This window comes from Pseudochaenichthys georgianus, chromosome 9 (genome assembly GCF_902827115.2).
Source record: "Pseudochaenichthys georgianus chromosome 9, fPseGeo1.2, whole genome shotgun sequence".
NCBI classification, from domain to species: domain Eukaryota; kingdom Metazoa; phylum Chordata; class Actinopteri; order Perciformes; family Channichthyidae; genus Pseudochaenichthys; species Pseudochaenichthys georgianus.
Genome location: NC_047511.1, coordinates 19,654,000 through 19,674,059, shown reverse-complemented (window position 1 = coordinate 19,674,059; position 20,060 = coordinate 19,654,000). Strand labels below are relative to the sequence as shown.

The following is a 20,060-nucleotide window of genomic DNA, read 5'->3' as shown; positions in this document are numbered from 1 at the left end:
CTATTCTATTGTGTTGAGGGAAGAGCAGATTTAATTTAGGAGCAACATTAGAGATAATGTTTCTACATGAGGTCCATCATGTGTTAGGTAGGCACACACCATTTCTTCACACTCTGCTGATCATTTTATAAATAATGTGAGGAATGTAGCATCTTAGTAACTGACAAATGAATCATTGATTGAATTATGTAGAAACATTTGGAATCAGGAACATGTTAACATTTAGAAAACAAAGAGATACCTTTGGCTTGGCATTTTTGTTAATTTGTTGTTGCTGTTCCACACGGGTTAAATGGACCACAGCTGTCTCACACACACACACACACACACACACACACACACACACACACACACACACACACACACACACACACACACACACACACACACACACACACACACACACACACACACACACACACACACACACACCACACCACACACACACACACACACACACACACACACACACACACACACACACACACACACACACACACACACACACACACACACACACACACACACACACACACACACACACAATTACATACAGTTTGAGGGATTGGACACGCAAGCTGTGACTAAAATGTCACTTCGGAGAAAAAGAGTGGATGACTTATATTAATAAGTCATCCACTCTTTTTCTCCGAAGTGACATTTTATATATCTATATATCTATATATATTTGTCTTTAGGATATCTGTACAAATTGACAAGTAATGTTGAGATAATCTAATGTATTGGCATTTCTGCAGATAGCAGACAGTTTGCTCAGTACTTCATGCATTATAGATCGTCAAGTATTTATTTCTAAACAGAGATATGTTTAATGAGACATGTTTATTTCTAAACATGTCTCATTATTTTTGACTTCAGAGTGAAAAGTTCTTGACCTTGGAAAAAAGGGTTGAAAGATAACTTCACCACAATGTCTATTAGTAGCTTTTCTGGAGCTTTAGTTCATGAGAATATGATTCCTAAATTGCTCATGGAAGCTTAAACTATTTCAATATTATAGCTGTCGCATGATACCATCGCTTGACACATTAGGAGCGTAACCATTGTTTACTGATGAGAATATATAATACTTACATTTGAACTGTATTTCTTTTTTTTATAAAACATGTAACACTCTCTTGGCCAGCTTAATGTGTGTGTATTATATACTCTAAATGTCTTTTAAATAACATGTTTCACCACAAGATGGCAGCAGACCTCCATCAGCAGATCTTTGAAAGGTTATCCTCTCTCAGGAGAGTGCACAACTGACAATTTTCTTTCCTGTTACATATCACATCTGAGTGAGGGAGACAGCCAGATGAAAGTGTGATTTTAAAAGGACCACTGCACTTTGAAAGCTGAAACACTCAACGTTGAAAAACGGGTTAACACTCAAACAAATTCATTCACACATTCTCACAAAACGTCTTCCTCTTTTTTTTTGACACACCTGAAATGTTTTTCACCGTTTCAGATTTGCTTTTCTATCCTTAGTTTTCATGCATTTCCATAGTCCCTCATAATGTTTTTTCCCCTTACTTTAGCTCTCTTTCCATTAGGGCTGTGCAATTAATCGTATTTTAATCGCTATTACGATTTTGGCCACAATTACACAAACAACATAATCGATTATTTTGCTTTGCTAGGTTGTGACAGTGCACTGCAACATATTTGATCTAATTTATTTTTATTTATCATATTTATATATGTTTAGTAGGTTGTGGAAGTGCGCTCCAAAATATTTGTTGATCTTGTTTATTGGTATTGGTATTTTTGATATTATTTATTTAAATGTAGATATACATATATCATTTATTTTATTTATTTTTGTATTGGTTTTTCAGTTGAATTATACGTTCAGGGTAATCAACAGTTAAAAAGATACTGTTCAAATTATTATTTGTATTTGTTTTAAAGTACAATAAATGGATGTTTTCAAAGTCAATCAATAATCTTATTTAATAATTGTGATATCAATTATTGACCAAAATAATCGTGATTATGATTTTTGCCTTAATCAAGCAGCCCTACTTTCCATCATTGTCTTCCTTTCCGTCTCTTTATTTTCTGCCCCCTCGTTCTCCCCATGCTGCCGATAATTGGACAGTAATGCGTTGGTGAAAACATTTCGTAGTGCGAGGCTGGCAGTCCTATCTAGCTCCACCAATTAGCTCAGGCACTGTTGCGCTTTCTGCTTTGTTATGGCTCTGTTAACATGCTGTCAGTAGCAAGATGGCACACTCCAAAGAATGGGAAAAGGCAGATGAGTCCTGCCAAAGATTACATGCACACACACACACACACACACACACACACACACACACACACACACACACACACACACACACACACACACACACACACACACACACACACACACACACACACACACACACACACACACACACACACACACACACACACACACACACACACACACACACACACACACACACACACACACACACACACACACCACACACAGAGCACCTGTTAATGCAGACAGGATAGTACACATCAAGGCTCCAAACTAAAACACACACAGCCACATACACGCTCCCACAGTTTATACTCAACACCAGCGATAATAACCTATCAAACTGTGACAGGTTCGTGACTGCGGGACAATTCACACAAATTGCCCTTTTGTCAAAAGAAGTGCTACTGTGTGCTGTGTGTTAAGTCTTGGTCCGACGGAGGCATCTTTCATGTCATGAATGAAATGATTAACAATAACCTTAAACAGTCAATACAATTGTTATTATTTTCATTTTGGATTACTTTAATATTTGCTTTATGAAAAAACTGCCAGAAAATGTAGTTTAAGGTGATATTTTTTGTTGTCAGTCCAGAATTTAAAGATATTCAGTGATATAGGATACACAAGATTCACGATTCAAGATTCAAAAGATTCAAAGGTTTTATTGTCATGTGCACATAACATACATATATATATATATATATATATATATGTTCATTTTAATTCATTTATAATTGTATAGTTATTTGTTTTTTTATCTTTGATTTTATCCTTAATTGTATTAATCCGTGTTAATCTGTGCTGTCCTGTTTTTCATCCTTACCCTGTTGCTGTTAAACTGAATTTCCCCACGGGGATTAATAACAGTGTAGAAATGGCAATGAACATTACATGCCACTTGTTAGACGCTTTTATCCAAAGTGACTTACATACTCAATACTGTGGACAATCCCCACAGGAGCAATTTGGGGTGAAGTGTCTTGCCCAGGGACACAATGACATGCTGACTGCAGTGGGGTTTGAACCTGTCACCCCCTGATCCCAACACCACTGCGCCACACACCCCAGAATATCTTCTGACCCGAGCTCCTCCAACAATTCTAAATATATAATAGAATACAAAAATACAAATAAAAAATTGTGCAAGAAGTCTATATACATTTAAATAGAATATAATATGTACAAGAACAGAATATTAACACAAAATTAAATATGGTTTATTGCCGTGATAACTATTTATATATATATATATATATATAAGTAGATTGCAAGATGGCAAGACAGATTCATGTTTATCGGGGCACTTAACAGAGCTCAGATCGGGGCACTTAACAGAGCTCAGATGTTTAGCAGTCTTATTGCAAGAGCAGAATTTCTCCATATTGGAGAGGCCCGAAAAAATATTTCATGACACTTTTACAGGAATAATTACTCCCATGATTAATAGATCATCTACAAAATCAGTAAGTTATTATTTTCTATTGAATGACTAACGGACTAGTCAATTAAAAACGATTAATAATCTCTGTCTTTTTCTGTATTTGCAGGGAACACTCATCCAGCACTTGAAAGAACACATTCTCCATGGCAATATGACCAGCAGTGATGTCATCATTTACTACACCACGGTATGTACACAATCCCTTCTCTATTAAACTGAGGGAAAGTTAGGAAAATGTTACACACACACATAGACACACAAACCGATCTTGTCTAATGAGCAGCATTGAGTTGTTACTCAAAGAATCTAGCTCCTTTTGATGATACACTCTGAGAAACATCATTTAATGTTGATTAAAGCTGAAACAGTTGTTTGGGGTAGTGTTTATGTCGGTTTTACACATGATCAGTCACATTTTAAATTCATGGTGGTCATATTTTTTTTTTACACATCAATACATAAATGGGAAAACCTCACATTATCTTGACTAAGAAATTGATTCTGTCAAGTTTGACCCATGTATGTCTCTTAAGTCGACCTGTGTCTAAATATCTGCCCATCCAACATTATTGACGTATTTAAGTATTTTCTGCTGCAACTACGGATTAATTTCATCATATATTAATCGCTTGATTTCCATTTAACTGATTATTCTATTTATTCTACGATATACCAGTTTTGTTTTCAATATGAAATAACGTAGACTTATTTCTTGTCTTATGCGATCGTCAGTCAAATTATTTATTTATTTATAGAAAAGCTGCAAATCGTGTCAAAAGCTTGACCCAGCACATTTTTGTTGATAAAAGACCAAAAATGATTTATTGCATTTATTTCAGTCAACTAATATATTAAATTACCTATTGTTTCACCACTAATTGTAATTTTATAATTGTATTATATAAAATAAAAAAATCTGAATTCAATTTGATCTCAACTGCACCATAGTAGAGTTTATTGCTTTTTATGCACACACACACACACACACACACACACACACACACACACACACACACACACACACACACACACACACACACACACACACACACACACACACACACACACACACACACACACACACACACACACACACACACACACACACACACACACACACACACGCGCACACACACAGACACACGCGCACACACACACACACACACACACAGACACAGACACAGACACAGACACAGACACAGACACACAGACACAGGTAGGAGACAATACCCACATGCTGTCCGGGCTTGTAATTATGTGAATCACAGAAGCATAACTCACTTTCTGCAGGGGTTTTCAATTGTGCTACCCATTTATCCGTGTTAATGGTAAAGGACTGTTTTTACCAGATAAACTGACCTGTGTGTGTGTGTGTGTGTGTGTGTGTGTGTGTGTGTGTGTGTGTGTGTGTGTGTGTGTGTGTGTGTGTGTGTGTGTGTGTGTGTGTGTGTGTGTGTGTGTGTGTGTGTGTGTGTGTGTGTGTGTGTGTGTGTGTGTGTGTGTGTGTGTGTGTGTGTGTGTGTGTGTGTGTGTGTGTGTGTGTGTGGTCCTTAGACTGGCTGGATGATGTGGAACTGGCTGATGTCTGCTCTGGCAGTGGGAGCCTCGGTGGTTTTATATGACGGTTCACCACTAATACCCACACCCAATGTACTGTGGGACCTGACGGACCAGCTGGGGTGAGTTTAACACATAGACACACACACGCAAAAAAAACAATAACTGAATTGTTGTGCTGTTTATTGCTTTCTGTCGGTAGATGATTATTTTAAACACATAATGAAATAAAATCCCTTTGAAAACACATTTGTAATGAAGGGGTTTTGAATACAAATACAATTTATCTGTTTTTATCCAACAGTTTTCAACCGATAGATAGTGTAGCTTCTGTTAAGTGTAGCGTAGCCCAACCCATGTTTCATTGTCAACACAAATGGTGCACCTGATATTAGACCACTATATATTCCTTTAATCTAATACTTGGTTTAAATGAAAAGAAAATAGACTCATAGAGAAAGAATGGAAAAAACCCAGACAATGCAAAGGAGAAGGAGGGATTTGGACAGACTGACAGAGAGGGAAAGACAGCACAAGCAAAGGGTAAGGTTTTCCTTGGAGATCTTGTTTTCAACCACAGAATTGGTAATGTGTTTGCCTAATTGACAACTTGGACACACACGCATACAAGAGCCGACCTATGAATAAAGATTTCTGCCGGTTATTATTTGTATGGAGAACGGAGATCCACTGCAACTGATCATACAATAACCCTTCATTATTTACTTATTAATGTATCACTCCTTATTTAAATGAGAAGACAGAGGGGGAAAGGATGTCTTGGCCATTAAAGAGACAAAAAGGAGAAAATGAATGAAAAAGGCAGGGAAATGGAAGATAAGAACGATTATTATTTTGGTGTATGGTTGGAAAATAGTAACAGACTTATTATAACTGGATATGAAGTCACCAGGAAGAAGTTTTGAGAGTGTCTCTGCATTGAGAATTGGAGGAAACATAATCCTACATTAATTTCCACACGTTTAAAAACAAATCAAGCATACAAATACATTATTTATAACTTTTAATAAGCCCATATGAGCTGCCTGGCTGTTATTTTGAAAGAGCATTGATGTTCTGTATTTAGCTTAACAAGCTGCTTTAAGGCAGCAGGGTCAGCCATCCATTGAGCCTGTTGTTATTGAGATTGATAGTGAAACCCGGGTCAAACTACAAGACGGCTGAAACCTAAAGTTTACAATCTAGTCAGAGGCTGTTCACACAATAAAAGGCTCAATGGGGACTTTACAGATTCCATATTTGAGAAAATTTTTCCCTTTTCCTACGCAGAATCTACCATAGAAATGTATGTAACACAATTAAAAAGATACTTGTGATACTGAGTCCTGAGAAGTAGATGCTACTTTGAACCCACTACTGTACTGTTTAATACTATATATCCCCTTTCATTTTTAATTCAAGACATATTTTCAGACACTGTAGGTGTTCATCCCAACAGATTGGTATGTAAATGTCCTGAACTCCTCCCCCATCGCCAACATAAACAGCGGATTCTAAACCAAGTATTGATTTTCTATTGTCTTTAGAAAAGAGAGGAAACGGTCAAGGACAAAAGTGTGTGTGAGTGAATGTGTGCAGGCAGGCCATTAATTGGCTCAGATCTAATGTGTTCCATTGTTCAGGTCTATATACGTCTAAAAGGTGGATAGGTAAGTGTTAGTTCTCCCCAGAGAAGGCCATACGCTTTCTCTTTATCATTTGTTTTAAAGAAAGTCTTTGTGTCATATGGTATTCACAATTTGAATGCATTCACTCAGTCATTTATTGAGTATACAGATGTAGCGCTTCATTTCAGATGCCTACCCGTGCGGGTCCGTGATCGGCACGGGGTGGGCCCCTGCTGAAAAGGAAAACCCCCCCGCAGGACTTGAAACGCCCCCTTGATAAATACATTTAATTATAATGAAACCAGCTGCAATGGATCGTGGATCCACCAGGGGGAGCTGTGAAAAGCTGCCACACTGGAACTCATGTGAAATAAACAGCTGATCTACAGGTATCTGATATAGCGGATATTTGTTAAGATCCATATGTCACGGATAGGATCATATTCTGTGCTAAATAAGAGACATGTAATCATTTACTAAACATCACTATGTTTTTATTTAACAAAATAATGTTTAATTCACGTTGGCGTAAGTACAAAACCATCGCTATGTTTTTAGATCAGGAAATGCTTCCAGGCTCAAACAAACGATTTTCAATCATCATCCTCACGATCATTTAATGTATCATATGTTCGCGAGTTGAAATGAATGCACTAAATTTAATCCACGTGAGTTTACAACAACAAAAATAATCGCTTTGTTTTTATATCACATCCGACCGGAGGAAAATGCAGCGGCTCTCACTACCGATCATCCTAATCCCAAACAATAATATGTACATTATTAATAATATGTACAGTGTTAATAGTTTACTGTATTATTAGTGTCTAATATTACTGGGGATTTCGGAATGGTACTGGATTTTGATTTATTGTATCGGCTTCATATCGCAATATATTCCCGAAGTCTGAAATGCAAAAATGTCCCACATTAGGGCAATTCACCCTACATTTAATCATTCAAACACAATCATATTTCGTTTATTTTTAACGAAATAAATGTGGTTTAATCCACATAATTTACTGTGTTAATTGTTTACTGTAGTATTGTGCACATTACTTTTCGCTGCTTGTTGCACCTGGTTAGAAGCTAAACTGCATTTCGTTGTCTCAGTACTGCAATATGTGCAATAACAATAAAGTTGAATCTAATCTTGAGCAGGAACAAATGTATTTAGGCTACTTAGTACATATCTGACATAAACGATTAAACACATTTGTGCATTCTTTAAACCGAGTCAAGCCGAGTCCGGAGGTGGCGGCACATTGAAGTGGGCACCTGATTGTTTAACTTGAAGGTGCCTGATGACATTTAATCATTCAAGCAAAATCATATTTCGTTTATTTTTAACGAAATAAATGTGGTTTAATCCACATAATTTAGGCCTACTGTGTTTATTGTTTACTGTAGTATTGTTTAACTTGAAGGTGCCTGATGCAGAGTCCTGCACGGGTCTGATTTTCAAGACCCGCTCCCGCCCCGCGACGTGCAATACCGAACCCGCCCCGCTACCCGCACATATTGCCAATTAGTTCCGCAACCCGACCCGACCCGTCGGCACAAGATCCGCAACCCGACCCGAACCCGCATAGCCTAGCCTATATATGAGTAGTGAAAACGTGCAATTATTAACACATGCAGTTGCATATTTGTCTCAAAAAGCGTGGGATGTTGGTTATTTTCTCCATCTAGGATGACACCAAAAGCCTCCCAGACGTTGGATTTCGCTCTTGAGGAAGTGTTATTGAAAATGCTGTATTCTCCACTAGAGAGCTTCACCTCAGCCATTTCGAATGTGGCGCGCACAGCAGCAGATTGATGCGCTGCAGAGGTTATGATTATGCACGGTCCCGCGGGGGAGAAGTCTGAGGATTTAAACATTAAACTAAATTATTATTATTTTAATATATTTATTATGTAATACCCGCGACCCGACCCGCATCATCTTTGTTTTACCCAGAACCGAACCCGGAAAAAAGCGGTTGAAAAAATACCACCCGCGAATCACCTTTTTTGCGGGTCACCCGATGCAGGACTCTGGCCTGATGTGAACATTTCCAGAAGAACTCAAGCTTGAATGGCCTTTGTATGTATACAGTAGGCCTACAGTACAGCCCAACCATGTACACCTTCCTTTTTTCCCGTCCAAAGTTTGAATTGGATAAAGGTAATGGTTATCGATGGTGCTTTTATAGCCTATTGTATAATAACTGTGTGATTTATATTGCTTTTCAAATGCATATATGGCCACCCATTTACACGGCTCTTCCCGTCAAGAATATGAATAGAACTTAGGTAGATCACTTTACATTTCTGCAAATTAATTTTTAATCACACACGTCTCCCCACGTCTCCCCGTCCCGAAAATGATAAATAAAATAAAAAGAGGAAACAATTTTCAAGTTCAGTTTTCAACGTTTTATTTAAAATAACTGACATAACAGACACCATACTGTAGACCTATCTGCTGCGGAAACCAGGACGAGCTATTTCGGGATCTGTTTTTCGGGGGCTCCTCAGTCTCTCATTTACCCGGCTCCTGATCTTATGCCACTGGTCAATGTTCAGATTTGGGAAGCAATTGGAAACATAGGACTCAATCTTTTTCAACCTCTTGACGGGAAGAAAGGAAGGTGTAAATGGTTGAATGATGAATAAACAGTGAGGAGGGGTACAGTATGAATACACTAGATATACACAGCAGCCCAGCCTGTGAGCAGTATGAACACCAATGAGCGCTCAGCTCGAGATACCAGCGAGTCGAGAGAGAGAATGATATCTGCATTTTCTCTTTTGGTTTGATTACGACACATCCTAGGGATTGTGATTACAAACATTGACCAGACCGTTCACCAGCCCCCACCCCCCATGTTGCCTATGCTGTCCTGTGTTGCGAACTCTTTGTTTAAAACGAATTGGCCATCGGAATGTGTGGAGGAATTCTCCCAAGGGTCACATTCCACAGCTCTCCCCCCCCACTCCTGTGATCTCCCATCCCCCAGTCTGTAGGTTTTTGTTTGCATATATATATGCCGTAATTCATACTGGTCCTCTCACGCACATACATTCTCCTTACAGTATACATACATAGGCTATATGAGTCCGTGTATCTACGGACCATTTGTTTTTCTTTATTAAAAAAGTAAACGGAAGAGCGTCTGAGAGGCGTGTTTGCCCTTTTGCTTTTTACCTTACTAAATGGTCTAATGGTCAGTGGAGCGAGGGGGGGGGGTCCGCGAAACTCGCGGAAGTGATTTCAAAACAAAAAGCACTTGTTTGCTTGGAACAAAGAAAACGGCCAAGACACACATTGAGTCTAGAAAATGAATGTTATTAAGGGCTGGTAATATAATAAGCCTGTGTCTAAAATTGACAACAGGCTTATTATATTTACAGCCCTTAAGATACACTTTTGTGTTTAACAGCTGACCACCATGACATACTTTGTTTTAGTAGATTTAGCATGAGAGCAAAATGTATAAATATGAGCATTATATTATAGGAATATGAGAACAAAATGCATGAATGTGTGAGTGACAATATATGAATGTGTGCATTGAAATATGATAATATGAGAGCAAAATGTATGAATGTGTGAGTGTAAATATATACGTGTGTGAGAGTGAAAATGTATGTATGTAAAAGGAGAATATATGTGTGTAAGAGTGAAAATGTATGTATGTAAAAGGAGAATATATGTGTGTAAGAGTGAAAATATGCTGCATTTTGAATGTCCGATAGTCCACCATTTCCACCGGAAATATCAAACATTTAATAAAAGTGAAAAACAATGAACAAGACTTAACGTATTCATCATAATTAATTATATTTATTTCGTATGGATGTAGGATTTTTGACTTTGTTTAGAGCAGTGATCTTCTACTATATGAACATTGTGGACCCAAAATCACAAAAAAAACGTAAAACAGATTTTGAAAATGATATTATTTTTCATATAGGTAACACAAACATACACAACGAAACCATTTCAAAGCTGGAAATATATACATGGGATGTCACTATGATAATGTGAACGTTTGATTGAGGTAGCATGGGATTTCATTCTGATAAGGCAAAAGTGTTATTATAAATATAATACAAATATATATATATATACACATTATGTACAAAAATCAGTTTTTTCTGTCTTTATCTGTGCCACGCTTCAAAGCGGTTTCTGTCAACTACGACACAGAGGGCAACATCACAGATTCCTCCTCCTCCATGTCAAAAAACAAGCTTAAAGCTTGACTCACATTCAGAGTTCTCTTCATCATAGTTGAGTCTTCAAAACTCTAAATCTATCTAACTATATCTAAATTCTCAATGTGTGTCTGTCACTTTACTTCAATCGCAGTCTCCCGCCGCCTCTCTTCGTCTCCCGCCGCCTGTCTTCGTATATCTTCGTCTCTCTCCATTTCCCGCCGTCTCTCTTCGGTTCCCGCCGTCCCTCTTCGTCTCTTTTCGTCTCGTTTCGTATCACTCCGTTTACCTGATTACCTCACCCCCTCCCTGGTAAATACATCCTGTTGAGCAGTTTCCAGTATTTTCCATTTCGTAAAATGATAAAATACGGCGAAGATATTAAAATATGTGCTTCCATTATTCATACTTCTGAAATATATCTGTATTAACTTTATATCATCGTATGTCCGTGTTTATTGGGTATTTTTGCATGAAACAAAGACTGGCATATAGTTTCGAGCCAGTACTTTTGACAGAAATACACATATACATCCTGTTGAGCAGGATCTACAGTTTCCAGTATTTTCCGTTTCGTAAAATGATCAAATACGGCAAAGATATTCAAATATGTGCTTCCATTTTTCATACTTTTGAAATGTATTAACTTTATATCATCGTATCTCCGTGTTTACTGGGTCTTTTTGCATGAAACCAAGACTGGGATACAGTTTCAAGCCAGTACTTTCGACAGAAACACACGGCAATGTTGTCCGGACTGTTGTTTTTATGCGGCACCGGCTTGAACAGGTCATGTGATCTGATCACGCCGGCGTGACGGTTGACTCCAAAGGGTTAATATTAAATACATATAAGTATTTTTACAACTTGTATTTAGAAATACTCTGTTGTAATTATTGATGCATACATGTGTTCATCCATTCAATGTGGCATCTGCTATAATGGGGTTAATGTATGATATTACTTAATAATACAATACATTATAATATATGATATGATAATTACATTTTAGTTGTATTCATTTCTTATTTCATAGTTTCTCATTATTATTATTTGTATCGCTCATCTTATTTTTGATTTTATTAATCTGTGTGAATCTGTGCTGTCCTGTTTTTCACTCTCACCCTGTTGCTGTTTGAACTGCATTTCCCCACGGGATTAATAAAGGTCCATCTTATCTTATCTTAATGTATAAGTTGATTTACTTCAATCTACTGTACTGTGTAAAAACACCCCAACAATATTACAAGAAATATACTGCATAAAACAAACTATATACTTTATTTGATCTAAAATATTGATGTTTTTTCATTATAGTAGCTTGTGAAAACCATACAGTAACAAATAAGTGATTACATGCTACAGTATTCAGCAAACACAACTGCAGAGCTGCAAACATTGAAACAGACTAAGTTCTACAACACCCAGTTGTCTTTGTGTATTTTGTGAATGAAGCGCCATCTCATGGTTAAATCCTGTAATTGAACAAATGGGGAAGTTGGGCAACGCCCTCTAGCAATTTGGCAACACCCCCAGCCACTGGCATCCGCTGGGCTTTTGACTGGGACACACCCATTTGAGTCTGATCTGTAGTGCTACATCTGTATGACTCCAGATAAAAGTGGCCAGATTGCCTAAAATTAAATGGAATGATACCGATACAGTTTGCCAGTGCAGATTGATGCAAATGTTTATATTTATATACATATGATTAATTTATAATTAAGTGCTACCAACATTGCTGGAATGAAGAACTGTGTGTCCTCTGCTAACCTTTTTGATATTTTCAACAAATTATCATTTAAAAAAGGGGTGAAAGAATTGCATGAGAAACTCTCCCCCTTAAACCCCACCGCCTTAAGCAACCTGAGAGCCATCTCAGTCAACCTGTAGTTCAATTATGACAAACCATTTGCACTGTGGTCAGCAAAAGTAATACCCTTTTAAGGAAGTGGTACCATAGACAGTGCAGCAGGAGTGGCATATTGGAAGGGAAGGAAGGAAGGGAATAATGGGGATACAAATGTGACGCATATAAAGAGTAGTGGGAAATAAAGAGCAGAAATACTTCTCCTGCAAAAACTCAAATACCAAATATAATGAGCTCCTTCCACAACTTTACTAGTCGATTTTAACATACAATACAATATATTAGGAACCTCCATTGATTATTGGTATTAAAATAACTGGGATTGGGTCAGGATTGGGTAACATCAATTGATTGGTTTGTAGCTGTTTAATCAATTACATGTCTAAAGCTTTTAACCTCTCTGCTTTGTTCCCTTAAATATTTTCAATTGGAAAAACAAGTGTGTTCAAGGTTAACATACAAAAAGAAAATGAATCCTCACAGAGGAATTCAATGGAGGGCTGCCAGGATGACTGATGAACAGACCAAACCATTTAAACTGTGAGATTTTTGAACCAATTAAGTGCTGATGTTGCCACCTCAGACACATTTTCTACATCCTAACGCTATGTGGAAAGACCCTCTGGGGGAGGCTGACAAGAAATATTTTACACCCTCCTCTGAATTGGGGTTGGACATTTTAATTGGGGCTAAATCTGTCAGTCCTAAACTTACATTGAGGCTTCTTCTGTAGCCTTGACTTTTGTTGGTTAGTTAGAATTGTAATAACTACTCCCGATGTTGAATTCTTCTGCTCAGTCAAGCCTTAAAACTGACATTGCCATAAAGAGACTTAAATCTCTTTATAGATACGTTTTTGAAGATTGCATTTTCCATTATAGGAAAGGACTGGTACTGTACTTTTACACAACAAGCCCCTTTTACTAAAAATTGATTATTGCAGACTTTCTGCTTTTGGAAAAAAAGTCAAAGGTGCTGGAAGCCTGCAAATTGGGAAAGTCTCAGGAGAGTTGTGTTTGTTTTTAGTTCTCCAGTAGTTTTCTGTGCTTCACGACATATTAAGGATGCTTGAGAGAGACTAATACAAGCCACTGAGTATGTTCTCTGTCCACAATGGTATTTCCAGAAAGACCCTTACTGTATATAGAGAACATAAGCCACAACATGTATTAACGTTTTACATATAACATGGATTTCAATGACTCTAAAATAAACTATATTCATGTAAAACACAAACGTGTGAAATAGCCGAGTGAAAAGCAAGCAAAAGGTTACAAAATGTATTCTGTGACAGGTTTATATGTTTGAATGAGACATCAGTATTCTCTGAGGAGCTTCTTGTCTCTTCCATCTTTTGTCCAATATATGTTGAGCTAAGATGTCAGAAAGAGCTTTCCTTTACCTTTTCAACGATAAAAGTGTTGTGTCTTGCAAATGCAAAATTCCCAGTTTGAAGGACATGACTGCAGATAAAGTTGAGCAGATTGCATCTTACCAACCCTGTTTCAGATATCCTCTTGTCTTCAAGCTCTACATTTTGTAAACTAGAGACCCAAGTCTTCATCAATTCTTTTACACAAAATCTTTATTCAGAAACCAAACAATAACATTCTTTTTTAAGTGCTTAGGTTTACTGTACATGTCTACATTCATTTTGAGCCAAATTGTCTTCTGCTTTGCCTTTTTGGATTTTCTTGCACCGGGTTAGATTGTAGCACAAAATGAGAATATTTTATAAAACAAAACAGAAAAGGCCTCACAATTCTAGATGACAGAAAGAGTTGAGGGCTGATGGAAAAGTCATTCTTAACATGTCTGTCCTTTCAGAAACTCACGAGAGAGAACAATTACTTGGCAGGAGGGGGGCTCAGTATTAGAATCATGTTAGTGAGTGAAAGCAACAGGGTTCTTAGGAAATTGGTCTAACTTTAGAAACAAAAGCACTAACACCCTGCTATGGAGGCTGTCAATGATACTGAACAATCCCTCTTGTACATTTTCCATATATTGATTCTCAAAATTGATGTAGAGCTTCAAACTTTTAATATTGCAAATAGGTAAACAATTACACCATCAGACGTAGGTTTCAAACTGTTCCTCATCGCCCCTGATGTCTGAGAAGAAAGTAATGGTGCATTTTTATATTACAATTCTTCCCGGGGTGAACGATAAGTGCGAAAGTAGTTTAGAAAGCATGCACTGAGAAGAGGGACCTCAGTTTGTACTTCATGACACTCACAGAGACACATTAACGTTATAGCTGCTCCGAGGGGCTCTTGTGTCTGATTGGCTTTGAGTGTATCTTATTGGCCCGGTAGCTTCCACCAACATGTCTCCCTTGAAACAGACACACTGGCACATTCACAAGTGCAGACACACACTCACAAACAAGAGACACACAGCTACTATTCAACCGTCCATCCTAAACATCCAATTATCAGCCACACCTGGCCACCTGCCTCCAATCAGAACACACTGACCCGATCAGTTTTCGCTAGCAACGAACAAAGACAGACGTGTAAGAGGGGTGCGGGGTGCGGGATGATGGATAGGATGGAGAGTGACTTCATTACTCCCCAAGCCTGTTTATTGGCTGAGTTTGACAACACAGACATTCATTTCTGAGTAATCCACAGAGATTTGGAAGTAAATAAGATAAGAAGTAATATGACCTATTGAATGATTTCAAGAACAATACTTTGGCTTCGGTTAATTGTTGACCAAAGGAGAGGCTTGCGAGACAGCATGGAAAGCATGGAAGATCTGTGTGTGTGTGTGTGTATTGGGCCAGTGCACGCATCATTCACACCACTCCTTTTGAGATACTACTTCTTTGAACTTTTGCCCTCTCACCCTATCTAACCCCCCCACTGCTTCCCTCACCCTATTACCACTTATTGATTTGAACATCTGAGAGCAAATCACATCTTTCACTGCCAACCAATTCCTGGTTATTGACCAATCAAGCATCAGACAGTTGTTTTGTATCCCAGAGACGGATTCTTTTTTTGATCTTGTTTTGATTGACAGACATGGTTACCGTTGTGATAGGGTGCAATTTGATTGATTTGATGTCAACAAAAATAACTTGAAGACACAGACTGAGACACAAACACACCCATTCACCGAGGCAGACTTTAAAGGGCCCTTTGTTTTAGAATTAAAACTGCAGGGGAACACAGAAGTGACGTTTTGTCACTTCATGCTTTCCACATGTTGTCCAACTGTTGTCAGCTGTCAGGAGGACTTCCATTCACACAGAAGAAAGACACCTTCAAACATCATTTCATTACAGAGTTGCCGTGTGCAAACATCCTGTCAATACAGTTTCCACTCTGAACCATCTCCTTGTGGAACATTGCTTTGAGAAAAAAGATTATTAATTTACCCCTTTTAGAAGTGAAGATATAGTCATTTGTTCTGGGAATGTCATTTTCGAGCTTAAGATTAAAAGCCTTTTATCAGAATTCTTTTTTTCCCACATTGTTTTGTTGACAGGAAGAATATGAATTATGTTATCAACATGCTGCAAACAATAGTTTCATTTAGAAAAAAGCAAAGAAAAACATTTCATTCAACCTTTCTCTTATATGCTATCACCTGGCCCCCATTTAAAGTTTGTGAATTTGAGTGAAAATAATAAAGTCCCTGAAAGCTTTTGAAAAGAATAACATAAAATGGCATGGGCCATTAAACATGGTCAATATAGGTTTTTGTCTAAGAAAAGAAATGCAAGTTATTTTGATATTATTTGTAACTTAACCTTAGTAGATAGGCTATGTCTGCATGCATGTCCCTCACAGTTGCGATGTTGTATCAGCGGTCACATGACTTGAGAAAGTGCAACAGAAATTATCCTTGATCCTTGTCTTAAACTTTACCATGATGGGTCCTTGAAATTGAAGGAGTTGTGCCTTGAATTTGATGTTTAAGAAGTTTTGGGAACCATGTATACTATAGTATTCGTCCCCATCCTAATGCAGTCAATTTATTTGTTGGAGTAGAGCTTTGCTACTTGTTTAATTTTAGAATTCCCAGCGTAAACAGTGATTACAAACAGATGTCACAAAGTTTGTTTGCCTTTCTGTTCATCCAATTAACTGTCCAATATTCTGGTCTTGAGCTAAATATTCCAAACCGGCCGGATTGCCATGGAATTTGGCAACAACATTCCTGCCATACAAAAGGATGAGTCATAATGTTTGCTCATTTTGTTCTGTTGTTAAAAGTTTATACTTGTCATAATACAGAATATAGACCAAGTATGTAGGAGGGCTTTGGCAATTGTTCGCAACGATGACGCAAATTCCTTTTTTACCCCCAAAATAATGTATTTTTATTTGCATGTTTTGATAGAAATAGTGCTTTACTGATCCTTCATATTGATATTTGAAACTAAATTCTCTCTTTTTCCTTCAGTATCACTATCTTTGGTACCGGTGCCAAGTGGCTGTCAGTGCTGCAGGAGAGGAACCTGAAACCAGGTGAGCTGTGGACACACACACACACACACACACACACACACACACACACACACACACACACACACACACACACACACACACACACACACACACACACACACACACACACACACACACACACACACACACACACACACACACACACACACACACACACACACGCATGCACACACACACACACACACACACACACACACACACACACACACACACACACACACACAACAGATGATGAGCAGAAACCCAGTCAGACATGCATGGGATGGTCACAATAATCATTATAATAGTGATGTTTAACTCCAAATGTCCCATATGCCATTTGCTGCAAAAATCACTATTAGGCCTGTGTTTAGGTGTTTGACACTAAATCAAATGGATAAAAAGGCTGTGATAATTCATAGGAGTCATGGACAGGGCCAACTAAGTGTCACGCCTCTCCAGAGAGGGAACCAGGTCTCTACATATAATTCTGCTTATTAGATTTCCTGCTAACTTTCATACATGACACCGCCTCCTTGCTATGTCTGTGACACCAAAGTGCCTCTGGTGCATGATACAACTATTGCTGCTGTGTTGTGCTCTTTTAAAAAAAGATACAAACTATAATGTATCAGATCAAGGCACATACTTTTCAGAATGGTAGGGTCCAATCATCAATTTAGTTCAAATTCAACCTTTAGTTTTAACCTTTCATCCCTGATTTTCACCAATGGCAGTGTGATTTCTCTGGTAAAAAACACAAATGCTAGTTATAATTGAATAACACAAGCTGGCATTTGGTTTACATATTTACACTGAACAAAAATATAAACGCAACACTTGTTTTTGCTCCCATTTTTCATGAGATGAACTCAAAGATCTACATTTTTTTCTATATACACAAAATAACCATTTCTCTCATATTGTTCACAAATCTGAAAAAAATCTGTGATAGTGAGCACTTCTCCTTTGCCGAGATAATCCATCCCACCTCACAGGTGTGGCATATCAAGATGCTGATTAGACAGCATGATTATTGCACAGGTGTGCCTTAGGCTGGCCACAATAAAAGGCCACTCTGAAACGTGCATTTTTGCTTTATTGGGGGGGTCTGGGGGAGTCCGAAAACCAGTCAGTATCTGGTGTGAGGGGTAGGGGTAGGGTTGGGGTAATGTTGCGAATCGAGTGGCCCATGGTGGTGGTGGGGTTATGGTATGGGCAGGCGTATGTTATGGACGACGAACCCAGGCCACTCGATTCACAACATTACCATAACCCTACCCCTACCCCTCACACCAGATAATGACTGGTTTTCGGACCCCCCCAGACCCCCCCAATAAAGCAAAAATGCACGTTTCAGAATGGCTTTTTATTGTGGCCAGCCTAAGGCACACCTGTGCAATAATCATGCTGTCTAATCAGCATCTTGATATGCCACACCTGTGAGGTGGGATGGATTATCTCGGCAAAGGAGAACTGCTCACTATCACAGATTCTTTTCAGATTTGTGAACAATATTTGAGAGAAATGGTTATTTTGTGTATATAGAAAATGTTTTAGATCTTTGAGTTCATCTCATGAAAAATGGGAGCAAAAACAAAAGTGTTGCGTTTATATTTTTGTTCAGTGTAAATATGTAAACCAAATGCCAGCTTGTGTTATTCAATTATAACTAGCATTTGTGTTTTTTACCAGAGAAATCACACTGCCATTGGTGAAAATCAGGGATGAAAGGTTAAAACTAAAGGTTGAATTTGAACTCATATTGTCTGCTTTGTATTTCTCTCTGACTGCAACTTGTAAATTAGGTTCACACATTAGCTCCCCTACTATGTGGCTAAACAGACACAATAAACAAAATGTATTTTTCTGCTCCACCCTCTTCAGTCAGCCAGCCACTTCTTTCGTTTGGCACAGTGTGTGTGTGTTTGGATTCTTATTAGAGAAAAGGGGCAGAGGGAGATGTTTGTGTCTCTTTGTTTGTTTGCATAATGTGTGTGTGAGCGTGTTTTTGTGCGGGCACACATGCCTCCAGTGAGCTGGGAAGGGCGGGGGGAGCTTCTCCCCTCGCTGCCCCAGCGGATGGGCCCTTTTCCCTGGGCTGACATTTGGACCTGACACCTGGAGGCATGGTGGGGGCCGGGTAGCAAGAGTTCCCACTGTGTGAGTGTGCGTGGTAGTGCATGCAAGAGTGTATGTGGTGTGACATCAAGCTGGGAAAATACATTAACAAAACACGTAGGACAAATTGTAAGAAAACAAAACTCTCTCTCTTTCCTCCGTACCCATATCTCTAAAAACAGGGGAACAATGGAGCTGATCCAGATTTGCTGCCGATATGACGTAATAAAAAAAACCATTTGAGCTCCATACTGTTTCAGAAATAATCCTTAATGTGGTTTTGAACATGATATGGCGTTTAATCACGGCAGCATTTAGCTGTATCTGGGTAGAATTCTCCTGATCAGATACTCAGCTCAATGTGTTTTAAAGCTTTACACGCAGAATCAGCACTTCTCTAACAGGGCTGAAATAGAGGGGTATGAGGCATGGCTAGAATGGGTGATCTGTTTGGTATTTTTAGCAAAACACTTCATAGACAGGTTTTTTATATATCTGTATATATCTGAGTCCT

The 20,060-nt window shown here is 38.3% G+C and overlaps 1 protein-coding gene across 2 annotated transcripts in view; it reads left to right on the top strand.

Moving 5' to 3' along the window:
- aacs (acetoacetyl-CoA synthetase) overlaps positions 1 to 20,060 on the top strand; it is a 74,721-nt gene that overhangs the window by 42,495 nt on the left and 12,166 nt on the right. For both annotated transcript variants that reach the window (XM_034091598.2, XM_034091597.2), the window contains exons 9-11: positions 3,811 to 3,891; positions 5,259 to 5,383; positions 17,382 to 17,446. In XM_034091598.2, coding sequence (XP_033947489.1) covers positions 3,811 to 3,891; positions 5,259 to 5,383; positions 17,382 to 17,446 — 271 coding nt within the window. The remainder of the gene's footprint in view (positions 1 to 3,810; positions 3,892 to 5,258; positions 5,384 to 17,381; positions 17,447 to 20,060) is intronic.